General features: G+C 34.2%; 2 protein-coding genes across 2 annotated transcripts; both read right to left on the reverse strand.

Annotated features, from left to right (window-relative positions):
• Nucleotides 1-419: 419 nt before the first annotated feature.
• On the reverse strand, nt 420-2,780 carry LOC132305438 (uncharacterized). Its single transcript, XM_059803080.1, has one exon. It carries the CDS (start codon nt 2,778-2,780, stop codon nt 420-422), a length of 2,361 nt encoding a protein of 786 aa, XP_059659063.1.
• Nucleotides 2,781-12,183: 9,403 nt separating this feature from the next.
• LOC132304059 (probable aspartyl protease At4g16563) lies at nt 12,184-14,345 on the reverse strand. Its single transcript, XM_059801563.1, has one exon. The coding sequence runs from the start codon at nt 14,059-14,061 to the stop codon at nt 12,580-12,582; it is 1,482 nt and encodes a 493-aa protein (XP_059657546.1). The 5' UTR covers nt 14,062-14,345; the 3' UTR covers nt 12,184-12,579.
• Nucleotides 14,346-14,798: the final 453 nt, after the last annotated feature.

Consider the following 14,798-nt stretch of genomic DNA (forward strand, 5'->3'; position numbering starts at 1 on the left):
ATAGTTACTTTGAAATGAATTTTTATTTTATTTTATTTTATTATTTTTTTTTTTTACAGTGAGATTATTTTAAATATTGATTACGTGATAATTTATTATTTTTCCTTTGGAGTGTTTGTTTGTATTGATATAATTTCTTTCAAAATGTGAGAATAGTCATCATATTTTAAAAAACTTCTGAGATCAGCACAACATATTCTTAAACAATCATCATCTAATAATTTTAACCCATTGAAATAAAACAAAAATAAATAAAAATAATCCTTGTATCTTTTAAATTGTTCAAATCTACTGCAAATTAAAGTAATAATTTGGTAAACTATATGAATAACAATAATTAATCCTTTAAACAAATACATTTAAAAAATAAAAATAAAAATAAGAATAAAAATAAACACATGCACCAGTTGACAAACTTCCTACTCAACAGTTATCAGCAACTCATTAGAATCAGAAGATGTGCCATCACTGGATGAAGAAGTTAAACCCAAGGAATTCTTCTGCTTGATTAGTGTACGCCACTCATCAATATGTGCCATTTTATCAGGATTCAGACCGGGAAGCTCACGCTGTTGAAGGATATTCAAAATCTCTTCCGTTTCACCAAGAAGTTGAGCAGCATGTTGGACATGCTTCTCCCTCTCTTCCATGGCGCTGCAAAAGCATTTCATAGTTATGGCAAGCGGTAAGTTGGTAAGGCAAGCACCCAATATATCCGCGATCATAACACATAATTGCTCAAACAGTCTCTCATCAGTTCGGTCATTGTTGCCATCACAATCCAGCATCACAGTTTGGCAAATTCTGTACATTGAATTAGCAGCAATAGCCTTGATGGGCCAATTCAGAGGGTTCTCCTTCAGATCCTCATTAATCATTGCCTCGAACTCGATGACATGGTTTTTAGCTATGTCAGCAAGTCTCTCAAGAGCATCCTTGGAGTTTTTCCCTTCAAGAGCAATTTTTCGGAGATCTTCATCTAGCCACCTACAAAAAAGATCAACTTCCAACCACACTACATCTGCTGCACTACTTATGCTGACCAAGTCTCCTTTGGCATCCAAGATTTTTTCTACAAGGTTGACATACAAGAGGCCTTCTCTCACGCTTTGAAGCAACCACTTCACCTTGTGATTATCATTTTTTGGAAGTGCAATGGCGATACTTGTTAGGGTAACCACGGGAAGAGACCAACAATTGGGAGGTTCTTCAGAATTTAGAGATGGAACTCGGTCACTGTCAAATTTTGCCACCCCTACGAAAGTCGTAGATTTATCTAGAAGCTCTTTCAAATATTTTGGCTGCTGCTTTTTACCCTTCTGAATGAAATGATTGGTAGCGTCCCTTTTGTATTTCATCATTTGTAAAGGTAGCTCCTCTTCACCTTCGAGATGCAAAACATATTTGCTAAGATCCATCATTGTACCATGCCCCGATTCTGATCTTGTGTGATTGTTTGGGGCAATATATTTAGATATGAGCCTCTGTCCAAATGACAACAATTTTATAATTAAGAAAACAGAGACGAGCTGAATCAATTTGCTAGCAGTAACAATCCCAATCTGAACTCCCATACAATAGTCCAAAACTAGATTCTTTGCTGTATGAACAAGTTTTCTACTTCTTTTACCCCGAACTCGTAATGCCAAGGGGCTTTCTCTCCACCGTGCTAGCCTTTCGATCCAGTAACTCTCTATTTTCAACTCAGTATTGTAGCTCTTGACTCTTTTCTCTAAGAATTTTAATCTTATAGCGGTGAACCATCTGAATATTGGGCCAATTGTACCTACTATCACACCAACAGACTGAAACACAACAATAATAAAGGTCGCAGACTTATAATCCGATCCAATTAGGTACACAGTATTAGCAATTTTGAAGTCTATATGAGCATGTTTCAACAGAATATATATCTTAAGCAATGCCCTAACCTCGACTTCTGCTAGAGTGATGAGAGTCAGAAGACAAAATGCCCCTGAAGCAGAGCATGTCACAGAACGCGCAATCACAAACTGTGGACTACCGGTTTCTGCCATCATCGAATATTTTTTCACATCCTCTTTCAATTTCTCAACTGTGAACCCTTCAGTTGAAGTCATTTTTTCCATATCACCATACTTTGATTTTATATTCTTTTTAGTGGTCGAGACTGTCAAAGCTGAAGAACACAATAGTACCAGCAAAACAAGCATGGAAGACAAAACAACAATGTGTTCTATCCTACACAGCTGATTTATTACTTGTGTACCTAATTGGATGCAGACATTCACGAAAATGGTGATCACGAGAATAGCCAAGGCTGTTATGTTCATGAAAATTTCTCGGTCATCCATACCTCCTAAAGATGGCATAAAATTAGCTACTGTCGTAGCCATCAAGGCGGTGCCACTAAGTTTCGCCAACTGGTCCACAACGCCTGGCATTTCGCTACTCAGGTCCAGCGGCAGCTTCATTGCTACAGCTAGTAATGTCAAGGAGGCAGCGTTGAGAGTGAAAAATTTGCACGGAAACCACGGCTTTCTGTGGCGAAAACCGTAGAAGACATCAGCAGCCATTGCAAGGGCGCATGCTAGAGATGCTAGTGCAACATAGTTGCCAATCCAAAGTATGGGTGATTTGATTCTTTGCTCGTAGTTTAGCACTTTCTGTAGAGGCACTATCAGTCCTTTTGCAAACTGAATGATGACATTGCAGCAGCTTTTTGTGCAGTTAGGTGGGTCCTCCATCATGCAGGAGTTTGTGCAGCTAATCAGCTCTAGCACCTTCTCCATCTTCTCCATTTTTCCTTCTTTGTGACTATTATTTTGTTGATCCTGTGATTGATGCAGTATATGTATTTATGACTATTTAGATGTACGACCTCCAAGAATTGACAGGGCAATCACAAGCACTTTGAAAGTAAAATAAAGTGGAGTTTATTTTCGCATTATTAGGGAAAATTAGATTTAATTTGATGACAAAAATTTAAATAAATAAAACAATTGCTTTACAGTGACCTTAAGGCCCAATTTGGTTGGACGGTAAAAGAAGGAAAAGAAAGGTAATGGAGAGAAATGAAATAGCATGTCTAGTATAATTTTTTTAAAGGAAATGGAAGGGTTTGAAAGGATACAAATTAGGTATGTAATATTAATTTTGTAAGCCTCTCAAAAATGGGAGGAAGACTAACACTTTTAATGAAACTTTGCTAATACCGAATTTACCCTTAACAAAAGACAAAATTTATGAAAAAGGGTATGATACTAAATTTATTTAAATAATTTACTTTCCTTTCTTTCTCTAAACATAATTGATATCTTTTCTTTTACTAATGAACCAAACATAACCAGTGGTTAACAATATCCTCTATTTTCTTTTCCTTTCTTTTCTTTTCTCTTATATCTAATGTTATCATTTCTTTTCTTTTCCACTCTATCAAACAGGCATGGATCCAACATAGGACAAGTGGGGTGTACGCCCCTATTGGATTTTTTATATTTTTATTTTATACTTTAAATTGTTTTGAATTTATGAAGATTTCTCCACTAAAATTACAATTCGCCCTCATTGGATTCTTTATTTCGCATTTTATATTTCAATTTTTTGAGAACTTATGAAGATGCCCCCATTAGAATTACAATTCGCTCCCACTGATTTTTTTTTTTTTTTTTGCATTTTATACTTTAAATTTTTAAAAATTTATGAAGAAAACCCCATTGAAATTATAAAAATAGACCCACTATATAAGTTTACTTTCACAAAATTTCCTGAGTCCGTCACTTCTACCAAACATAGCCTTAACTCAACTAAAGATAAATAGGAACCAAACTTAGCTAGAGTCTAGAGAGCAAGCAACCAGATATACCAGGAATATGAACCTGTTGAAGGACAACTACAGGCACAGAATGGTGTTGGAATTAAATTTGATTCCTAAGTTCATGACCATTTATTTTGATTCCTCTCACCAAAATAAAAAACAATATAGAAAAAACAGGGAAGTAAAATAAAATAAGAAAACAAAAGTAGAGGGAATATAGTTGTATGACTAACCACATTGAGTGAAACACAGAGCTATCACATTCAGTAATTAAGCTCATTGAGATAGTAGGCACATACCAAGTAACAATCACGCACAAGTATTTTCTGAAGCGAGTCGTAAAACTCAGACGATCCAAGTGTAATAAGGCGCACACAAAAAAAAAAAAAAAAAAAAAAATACTCCGTTTAAATAATATATGTGGGGTTCGAAGTCAGTATAAAAAGAAATAGGCTCAGAAGAAAAGCTATTCTTGGTCTTCCTAGCTTATTTCTGCCTTTGATATTTGGCCAAATTAAACTCCTTTAAATAGATGCTGAGGAAGTTGCATTCAACGAAGTTTCTTGGCAATGAAATTGTAAATTCAGAGACAAAACAGAGAGTAGATTACAACGAGAAAGTGGATTACATGGTACGATAAAAACAGCGACAAAAGATGAATGTTTGGATTATTTGATGAATGTTCATCCTCACCTCCTTTCGTAATCAAACCACCATAAATTAAAGGAAAATTTATAAAGAAATAGACTTTTGGCGGTTTCTCATATGAAGCTAATAACCAGGTCTTGTTCTATGCACTCAGCGTCCTCAGTTTCAATTAAAATAACATGTAATAAATTGATTAACTTTATTCAATTTTTTACTTACGTGATTAATTATGATTGATGAGACAATATAATCCGAAAACATGTAATATTCCTCGAACCATGGCATGGCAAGTTTAACATTATATAGTGTAGTGACCTGAGACAGTTTCACAATAATTTAAAAATTATAAGAGGTAAGGACAACTCTCTAAGCATCAAATATGATTTTCATGCTCCCTCTTGGACAAAGGTCTTAAGAGGGGTCCAATTTTTTTCTTTTCACACCAGACCTTAAGCAGGCTGGTCTAGCCAGGTACATCGGCCCAATGTATGACCCATGTCAGATCAGGATTCAGGTGTATAGGCCCAATCTATTTTCGGGCAGACTAGGGTTGGACTTGGGGCCTAAGAACGGGTTAATACTTCTGTTATGACTTGCGAGAATTAATGGCCCTGTGTGAATTTGATAATTTTAATGACTTGTACATTATGATTGTAGTGCCTAAATTGACCTCCCCTCAAAGAGGTTACTATTTGCTATAAAAGTGACATCATCGACAATTCGTATGTTGTTAGTGTCATCTAAAGGGTTAGTTCAATATATGAGTCAATACAGGATTTGATTTGAGGAGAATTAGATATATGTCTTACTTTTATAAGAAGAAAATTTTATTTTGAAACATGTAATCTTGAGATCACAATGAAGTAATAATTAAAATAAAAGGTATGTAAACTGAGATAGTTAATTGGCAAAACAAAGTGTGAGTTCAATATTGCTAACAAAAATTACAATTAGTGATATTGTTCTCCCACGCCTTGATTGAACGAGAATGGATAAGGGACTAGTGGGTGTCTCTTTAGGGATCAAAATTTTCTCCGGTCAAATTTTTTTTGTGATTCCATCCTGTGGATGAAGTGTTAGTGGGTCTCTCTCAGGGATTAAAATCCTCTCCAGTCACATTCTCCTGTGCATTTATCAAGTGATTTTTACTCACCGAATGGAATCACTGAAAACATGGTTAGAGATGATTTTGATTCCTCTCTTAGATTTGTTGTGTACGTGATTATTGGAAAGACGTCTAAACTTTCTATTTTTCTTGATAGCAGAGAATTTTCATTAACTGAGAACACTACATAGTAAATATTTAGTGGAGTTTAAAATAAGCAAATTAATCATATTATCTCCTGTCATAATATGTCATTTTTAATGGTCAAAGATTGCAAGTCTCATGATATCCATAAATCTTTCCTTGTTTTAGCTTTTAATATTGGGGTTTTGAAATCACAATTTTGCAAAATCAATTCACCAAAAACAATATACAAACAGCCTGGAACTTGGGAAGGAGTAAACAAAGGCCCAAAATTAAAGTCACTTTTATCACTATGTCTGTGACAACGTGTGGATAGGAAGGATGTACGATTTGTGAATATTCCATTCATCATATCTATGTTTCAGATCAAAATCTAGTCTAGAAATTGATGATCAAGATGATCCCAAAGCTGGTTTTGTTTTCCTTCATTTAATTTTGGTTCACATATTCTCAATTCTTTTTTTTTTTTTTTTTACAAGGCAAGAAGGGTTAGAAGTTAAATTAGTAGGTGCAAAGAGTTTAAGTCTGGCACTCCCAAAATCTACCAGAGGTACTAACCACTAGGCTATCGAGGCATCTGCATATTCTCAATTCTATAAAAATATATAAATTGTCATAAATAAGAAAATTAAAATATATTAGACAATTAGTCAATCATGCAAAAGATCATATTGTATGTATATAAATTTCAACGAATTAAAATTTGATTTAGGTTGCATTAGGCTATATGAAATTAGAGAAAATTTAATCCAATTATATGAACTGTTTTTTTCTAATTCTACAAATTTTAATTTTAATACTTCAATTTCATACATTAGAACATAGTCTTAAAATATATTTGACAGTACTGTATTGAGTCTTTGAAATTAGAATTAGGCTCGACTATCATCACTATGTATATATATATATATTTGCTCATTTAGAAGTTGCAAGTGGGCAAAGAAAAAAACAAACAAATTGATGAGTTGTTGGCAATTTTGAAATTGGAATGGCATAAGGTGCATGTACATTTGGGGATGGGACATCCATCTTCATATTCAATTTGTTTTGTTGCGAAAGTGCAATCGTACTGCAAAGATATGCATGTAACAAAACAAAACCAAGTTATGGCCCTCTTTAACTACTCAAGTCTCAACAAAACAAATGCCAACTCCATATTTCGACAATATGACAAATATTCTTCAGACTTGAGTGGATTTGGTGACACAGAAAATAGGAGAAAAAGAAAAGGAAAGGGAAGAGAGGAAAGGAATTCAAATGAGAGAAAATATAAAGGAAAAGGAAGAGAGGAAGGAATTCACTTTCTCAAGAATAAGATATACTCCTACAAAACATGAAGGGAAAGGCTTTTTTTCAAGCAATTCACCGTATTCTTTCCATCCAAAAATAAATGAACAAACAGTAGGAATCGAAAGAGAAAAAAAAAAAATTTCTTCAAATCTAAGTCACATAAGAACGGAAGAGCACCCTCTTCTGTTCAAAAAATGCGGGCGTGAAAAAGATAATTATATATAATTTAAACGAAAATGCGAGTCCATGCAAAGTATAAGAGTGAAAGTGTGCATAAAATGTAAGATGAGAATCAATTTAAAAACATTATGTGACATGACTCAAATGTAAAATTATCGACATAAATTCACATTTTACACGTGAAGAGACTTTTTGTTCCATCATTCTTTTAATGAATCAAACCTTTAGTTGTCTTATTCAGCTTTTCTTACTCACACTTCCATTAGTCATGTATTCTGCATGCATCCAAGCATTTCTTTACATAAATTGACATTTTTCTTTTTCTCTTTTTTCTTAGTTTTCACCTGCCGAATTCATACTAATACTAAACAAATCAGAAATTTACAAGAAACATTTTAAACACGATATAATGAAATAAAAAATTCTAACTAAAATAATAAATATATTGGTGCAAGATATGAAAAAAAAAAAAAAAAAAAAAATTAAAAATCAATCAATCAATAATAATCGAGAATATATGATTTTTTTAAAAAAATATGCAATGCAATGGACCAAATTAAAGGAAATTCGAAGTTTGGACGCTACGAACGGTACACAAATGAATTTGTCGTGGTCCATGATTGTCTGAAAATAGGGAAAATGGGCCCACATGCCACTCGTGTGGAAAAGTTGGTGGCAGACAGCTAACGATGAGCTGAGATATTATGATACTGAGGAACTCTTCAAAAATTGAAAACGCGTTGACAGAGTATATGCGTCTCATTCAATCTAAGTTTCCTGGCGGCGTGTTTGTCGTGTTTTGCCACGTGTACCATTCGTATTCAACTCTCTCTCACTTTGACAAAGATCGTAAGATAGAAAACAAAAAGAAAAACGAAAAAAACAAATTATATATATATAGTAAAAAAGTTATTAATGTTACTCCATTGGTTTCGATAATCAAACTTTTTTAGAGAATTATTTTTATTATTATGTTATTATATTAGTAGTGATTAATTACAAAAAAATAATAATGTAATGATTTATATTTTTATAAGTTCAATGTTAAAATGTTAAATTGATAATATTATACAAAATAAATAATAATAATAATAGTACAATAAATTTTCAAATGGAAGCTTATTTAGGGACAAATATATAAAAAAAATGATCACTAGATTCCACCCAATAGTTGTTTGCTAGACCTATTCTTTTAATCGGTCAATTATGTAATAAATAAAGAAATAGAGTCATCCACTTAGACTACTTAGTTATATTTGGTATAAATAACCAATTAAAAATTATTAATTCAGTGCAAGTGGTCGGTGTGAGTATCACTTCTTGAAAAAATATAGAGTAGTGATACTCACACCGAATAGTTAATTGTTTAACTGAATAATTTTTAATTAAATATTTATACCAAATACAACTAAGTGAAGGGTTCTACTTCCTTATTTGTTGTATAATTGATTAATTAGGTGAGTCGGGCATACAAATTATTTGTATTTATTATTTTGACATTCCCTGAAATCGTTTACTTAAAAAATAACTTTAAGCATGAAAATTCATTATTATCCTTATATAATAATACATTTTATATAAGGAAAGAGTAAAATGTCATTTTTTAAAAATTTTAGCCAAAAGACCTGTTGAAAAGAAAACATTAGGGGTGTCATTTTAGTGAAAAGATCTATTGAAAAGAAAACACTAGGATGTCTTTGAGCGCCAAATCTCACGAAGGTCAAACAAATAAAAAGCTGGATGATCTATTCATATATAATTAGCCTACTTCAAGAAAAATCAATGTAATTTATCCATAAAAATACACCATACAGTGAAATTATTCTCACGTGCTTATAAAAACTAATTGCAACAAAATAATACTATAAATTCAAAAACAAAACAAAAAACAAATAGGTATGGTACATTTTCAATGGATGAACATACCAATGACGTGGAATGTCTTCTTCCAATACGATGATAAAGAAAACCTCACCATCCCAATTCTTATGCTTCATTTGGATTGAGTGATTTGAAGGTACTTGAAAAGAGAGAACAAAAAAACACTGATTGTGGAAATCGTGTTTTGATAGTTTTTAGTGGAGAGAAAAGAATGGATTGAGAGAGATTTTGAGGGATAACTATTTCTCCAAATTCCTCATGTGTTATTCTCCAAAAAAAATGTGAAGATTTGGAAAGAAATGAGTAAGTAACATTTTCATAATTCCGAAACTACTCTCTTATTACATTTGAGTATCATCTTATAACATTTTATAAAAAGGTTATGATTTGTAATTTGATTTTTATTCTTTTCTCTCGTCTATCTTTTCCAAACACGAATACTATCATTTCATTTCCTTTCTTTTCTTTTATAATTTATCTAAACAAGTATAAAGATTATTGCTATCATTTCTTTTATTTTCTCTTTATAACTAATGAGATTCATTTTTTTTTTTTTTTTTTTTCCCTTCTCATATTTATCCAAACGAAACCTAAGAGATTTAGTCCTTAAAATAAAAATTAATAAAATAAAATAAAAACACAAGAAACAGGAGTGAGAGAATGTTAAAACGCCTACCTTATCAAAGAAATGAAAGCTATTAATTATCTATATAAAACTGTTAAAATGGACAAGATGTTATTAAAATGAAAAATCATACTTACACCAATTTATTGCTGTGAATTGTAAGACCTATTTTTTTTAATGGATCATTTATGCAATAAATAAGAAAGTGAGATCCTCTTACTTGATAAATCGGTGCACATATCACTACCTGTCTCATAATAGATGTCCCTCTTAAAAAGTAATTAAGTTTGAATTTTTTTAAAACTTTGAAGGTATTTACGAAAGAATGTGAAATATTTTGTTTAAATTTAAAAGGTGAAAAAGTATTTTGAAACAACTCATGAAATGAAAAAAAAATGAACAATTAGATTACAACGAAGAAAGTAATAGTATTTAAAGTGACAACTAATATAAGATCAAGAAATTATTAGGAAAAGGTTACATTAATGCATAGTTTATATTTCAACTCAATCATGCACAGTTAAGATGCAGGTGCATGATGTAAGGACGACCAACCAAAAAGTTGTAGGTGAAATACTCTAATCAAACATCTGTATCATCTTTTATGTGATTAAACATCAATTAACTTTTATAGGGGAAAAAAAAAAAAAAAACATCCATTAACTTTTGATCAATGTTTGTGATGCAATTTATGCTATGTTGGTTGTCATAAAATTGAAATTGAAGAAAATTTAATTTAAATTTTAAATTAATTTTATCTTAATTTTAATTCTGAAACAATAATTTCATATCACCAAATATAACATATTAGAGTATTTTTTTCGGAATAATGTAAAATATTTCATCTTTTTCTTTTTAAATTTGTCAGTGTAACAATCAGAAAGAGAACTAATAACAACAAACATAATGTCTACTTTAGGATAGATTTAATTCATATATTAAAAGAGATGTTACCAACAATCCTAACTATCAATCCTCAATAATTGAATTGAATGTATATTTTACTTTGGAGCCAATATTAATAATATGGGCTAATTATCAACAATCCCACCATGGTACTATTTTAATGTAATAAAATTCTCCTACCTAGAACAAACAAATGATTGGAGAAATAAATGAGTGGTCCGAAGGGTAAAAGAGAGATTATGAAGTGGTCTTAACTCTCAAATAATGAAAGACAAGGCCCATCTGAAAAAAGTAGCCTACCCTTATGCCCAATAGACTACTCATCATCTACAGTAGGACAGCTGGTTTTTGTTCATCAATTGACTCAAAATTGGCAGCTATCTAACATTGAAAGCCACAATCCTACCTCCCACTTCCATCAATCACCACTTTTACATTTCTGTCATTTTTCTTTCTTTAATTTACTCCATCCTTTATCTCATGTTTTGAAAGTGGTGACAGGGTATAGTTAATCTCAGTGATGACATAGTGTGTAGTAATGAAGATGCCAACTCCTTAAAGAAGGGTAACTCTCTCACAGCTTTTTTAATCTCTCTCTCTCTCTATCTCTCTCTCTCTCTCTCTCACACACACACACAAAAGAGTAAAGAGCTCCTTGTGATAACAAGGCTTGCACGCTAGCGGTCTCGGTATAACGAATTTTAACGAATATAAATGTAGATTGATTGATTAATGAAGATGTATCGAACACTTAAAAAGAAATTACGAAACGACAAATGCCTCGCGTATCAGTTGATAAGATAAACCAATGATAAGAGTTATGAGTTATGTACATGTAATTAATATGTTGAAAATTATATTAAATAATTTTTTAAAATTTCTTTTTAAGAAGTTTTAAAAAAATATCTCAATTAAATAGTTAAATTTAGAGAGTTAACGATGTTTGTCACGAGAAAATTATCTTATTAGCATTATTTATTAAAAAGAGAATTAGAAATTAGTCATTTTCTGTGGTGTATGGATACGATTATCACTTTTAACCGACCATCAAAGTCTACCCCTATCAAAATCAAATCAATCTATTATAGGCACCAATCAAATTTTGAGCTTCCTTTTCATTGAAATAATACGTAGGCAAAATCCTTAAAATCTATCCCAGCAATAGCTCACCAAATCAAATGACAACATCTGTATTGAATATGTGACAATAATAAAATATTGATGCAAATGTCAGAGTCTATAAATAATTAAAATAATTGGGGCGAGAGAGATGGATTTCAATTTTCTCATATCCATATTTTTTTTCTTCTATAAAATTCACTATTTCAATTATAAACCAACTTCATTGTAATTGATGAGGTTCACTCACAACTTTCAATGATAAATTTTACCATTTCAACTAATAAAAATAAAATTTAACTAATAGTACATAATACGAGTAACAAAATATAATTATCGGATTAACTCCCGACCTTTCACTTTAAACTTTAACAGGTAAAAGAGATGGTGGCGCATGCAAATGCTAATGTCAATACTGCAACAACTGAAAGAGGTAAAGTGACTCTAAATCATAAATAAATAAATAAATAATTTAAAAATAGGTCCAATTGACCAGATTGTTTAGTAAATAAGTGAAAAATGAATCCAGTCTTTACAAAATTTAAGTAAAAACTAAAAAATTTAATTTCCAAATTTAAATCTTTTATTATTCTATTTGCCTTCCAATTTTAGCTTCTTGTAATCCACAGTACAATCATTTTATGTTATGAACATTCAAAATATACATTGTGTGATTAGAATACAAGAAGCCAAAAATGGAATATATGTAACCCTAACCTTCACAAACCACCCAAACAGGTCCCCTCCTTATTTCTTATGTCCAACCCATTTACAAGCCTGTAAAAACCCCACGTGCGGTCAAACCACAAATTACCCGACCCGCACACTTTGACCTGACCCGGGAAAAGTCAATCCAGTGTCGCAATGTCTACCATGATGCGCACGTTAGCGCTGATTCAAGCTATCCCACAAAGATGCGCACTTCCTCTTCGCAAACCCGACCTGTCTCTTCCCCAAATCATAAACCACCTCAAACCCCTGCTGCTGATAGTTCCCAAGCGTCCCCACGGGCCCACTTGACTCCGCTTCATCACCACCGTTCATCAGCATCACACACCCCACCTTCCTCTTCCCCTTCTTCCCATCATCACCACCGTCTAAAAACTCGTAAAAATAGTTCCTCCTAGGCAACACCACACTGGAATTCCCCACAAAATGCAAAACCACCATAGGCACTGCTTTCGTTCCCACCGAGTCATCAAGATAATAGCACGGACTGAGTCCCGTGTTGTCCTCGATTTGACTCGCCCGTTTATAAACGTGTCGAACTCTGCGATCGAACTCAGCCACCAATGACTCGTACAATCCCGCTGGCAACATCGTGAACGTCGTCCCGGAATCCACCACCATCCCGCCGTTACCCCTTCCATCAACCCTTTTCAAGCTCACCGGCGCCGGAATCCGCCGCTTCCCGACGGTTACCGCCTCGAGCCCGACGCAATAGTAGTAAGGGTGTTTTGGGTTATCAAGCATAGGAGTGTATACAAACTCAATTTCATTTTCAACTCCTTTCTCTTTCTTCTCTTTATTATCAAGCGAGTACCGACCCAGAATGAGTGGACTCGGTCGCCGGACTCGTTCCTCGTCGAATGAGTGAGAAACTAAACAGTAAGAAAACCGATTACCCAATTGGGGAGAGAAGGTGGAGAGCTGAGCCGGCAAGGAGAGGAGTCCACGGCCGAACCCGGCTACGCCGATGGGCTCGGCGAGGGCAGAGTGAGCGCAGCCGAAGGTGAAGTTCCGGAGAACCAGCGCCGGCGACGCCATGGGTATCGATAAACTGTCGCTATACAGACGAGCTATGAAGCTCCCGTCGCCGTAAGCGTAGTAGAACGGTGGGCAAGAGAAGGACGCACAATCCGATATCTCGATTGTTTCTAATGGGCATCGAGCCATGGCGCAGAGGTCGGAGGAGGGGAGAGAAGAGTGGGCGGCGGAGCAGGCACGCGACTTGCACTTGACGGAGGCGGCGGAGGAGGAGAGGTTGAGAGGGGTGGGGTTGGGGATGGTGGAGGGGTTGTATTTGCCTTCGCAGAGGATGCAATCGAATGGGGAACAGGGGAACCAGACGAGGTCGCTGCCGGTGTCCATGTAGAGAGAGATGGTTTGGGGAGGATCGGAGCCGAGGGAGAAGGAGAGGGTGTAGTCGGTGCCGGGGGAGAGTGGGAGGGAGACCTGGCGTTGGGTGCGGTGGTGGTGGAAGCGGGTGGCGGAGCGGGTGGAGGTGGATTTGAGGAGGTGGTGGGTACTGTTGAATTGGGTGGTAGAGAGATAGTGGGTTAGAGGCAGAAGTAGCATTTCTGAGGAGGAGAGAGAAATGCATGTTAAAAAGATTGTAAGGAAGATAAAGAAGACAGAGGAAGCCATGAAAATGGAAGTGTACTGAAAACAGAGCAATATATATAGAGAGAGAGTAAATTTGAATTTAGGAGAGAGAGAGAGGAAGGGGTTTTAAAGGGGTTGGGGGTATGGGGATTAGGGAGAAGAGGACGAAGGCTCTAAGTAGTTGTCGACTCGTTTGTTGGCAGGGTGTACTCGTGTAGGCGAATCCTCTGCACAAACAGCACCATCTAAGTAGGGATGGCAACGGGTTCGTTTAGCATAGCCATTAGCGTCTCCCTACTTTTTTGATGTAATTGTGAGACCCATCTGATGAATATTGAATAATCCTACTGTTGGGAGACCTTGTTACTCGGGGGTAGTGTAAAAATTTTTGGCCAAAACCCTTATTAAACGAGGCAAACGATTTTAGGTAATTGTTTTACTCCCTCGTCTCCTTTTAGTTGTTCATCTTTTAAATTGTGACTTATCTAATTATTTATCTCGTAAATTATAATTAACACACACACGTAAATCATAATTTACGAGATAAATAATTAAATAAGGAAGCAGATAGTATAAATTTAACAAAGATAAATAATGAAATAATTCTTTGCGTGGATTAGATAAATATCCACATTCTCAATTGCAAAAAATCACAATAATATTTAGAAATTAATTTATCACACCGTAAACAGGCTGGCTGACTTTTTTCTCTCCTCGCCCTAAAACCCATTACCCAAAACCACTCTAAACGGATTCAGATAGGGTGTTTTGTCATCACT

The sequence above is a fragment of the Cornus florida genome, unplaced genomic scaffold (assembly GCF_030987335.1).
Source record: "Cornus florida cultivar Cherokee Brave unplaced genomic scaffold, ASM3098733v1 CherokeeBrave_3.0.0_Hap2_Chr04, whole genome shotgun sequence".
Taxonomy (NCBI): domain Eukaryota; kingdom Viridiplantae; phylum Streptophyta; class Magnoliopsida; order Cornales; family Cornaceae; genus Cornus; species Cornus florida.

Excerpts from the sequence above, each read along its gene's own strand:
- LOC132305438 (XM_059803080.1), bottom strand. The coding sequence starts at position 2,780 with ATGGAGAAGATGGAGAAGGTGCTAGAGCTGATTAGCTGCACAAACTCC.
- LOC132304059 (XM_059801563.1), bottom strand. The coding sequence starts at position 14,061 with ATGGCTTCCTCTGTCTTCTTTATCTTCCTTACAATCTTTTTAACATGC.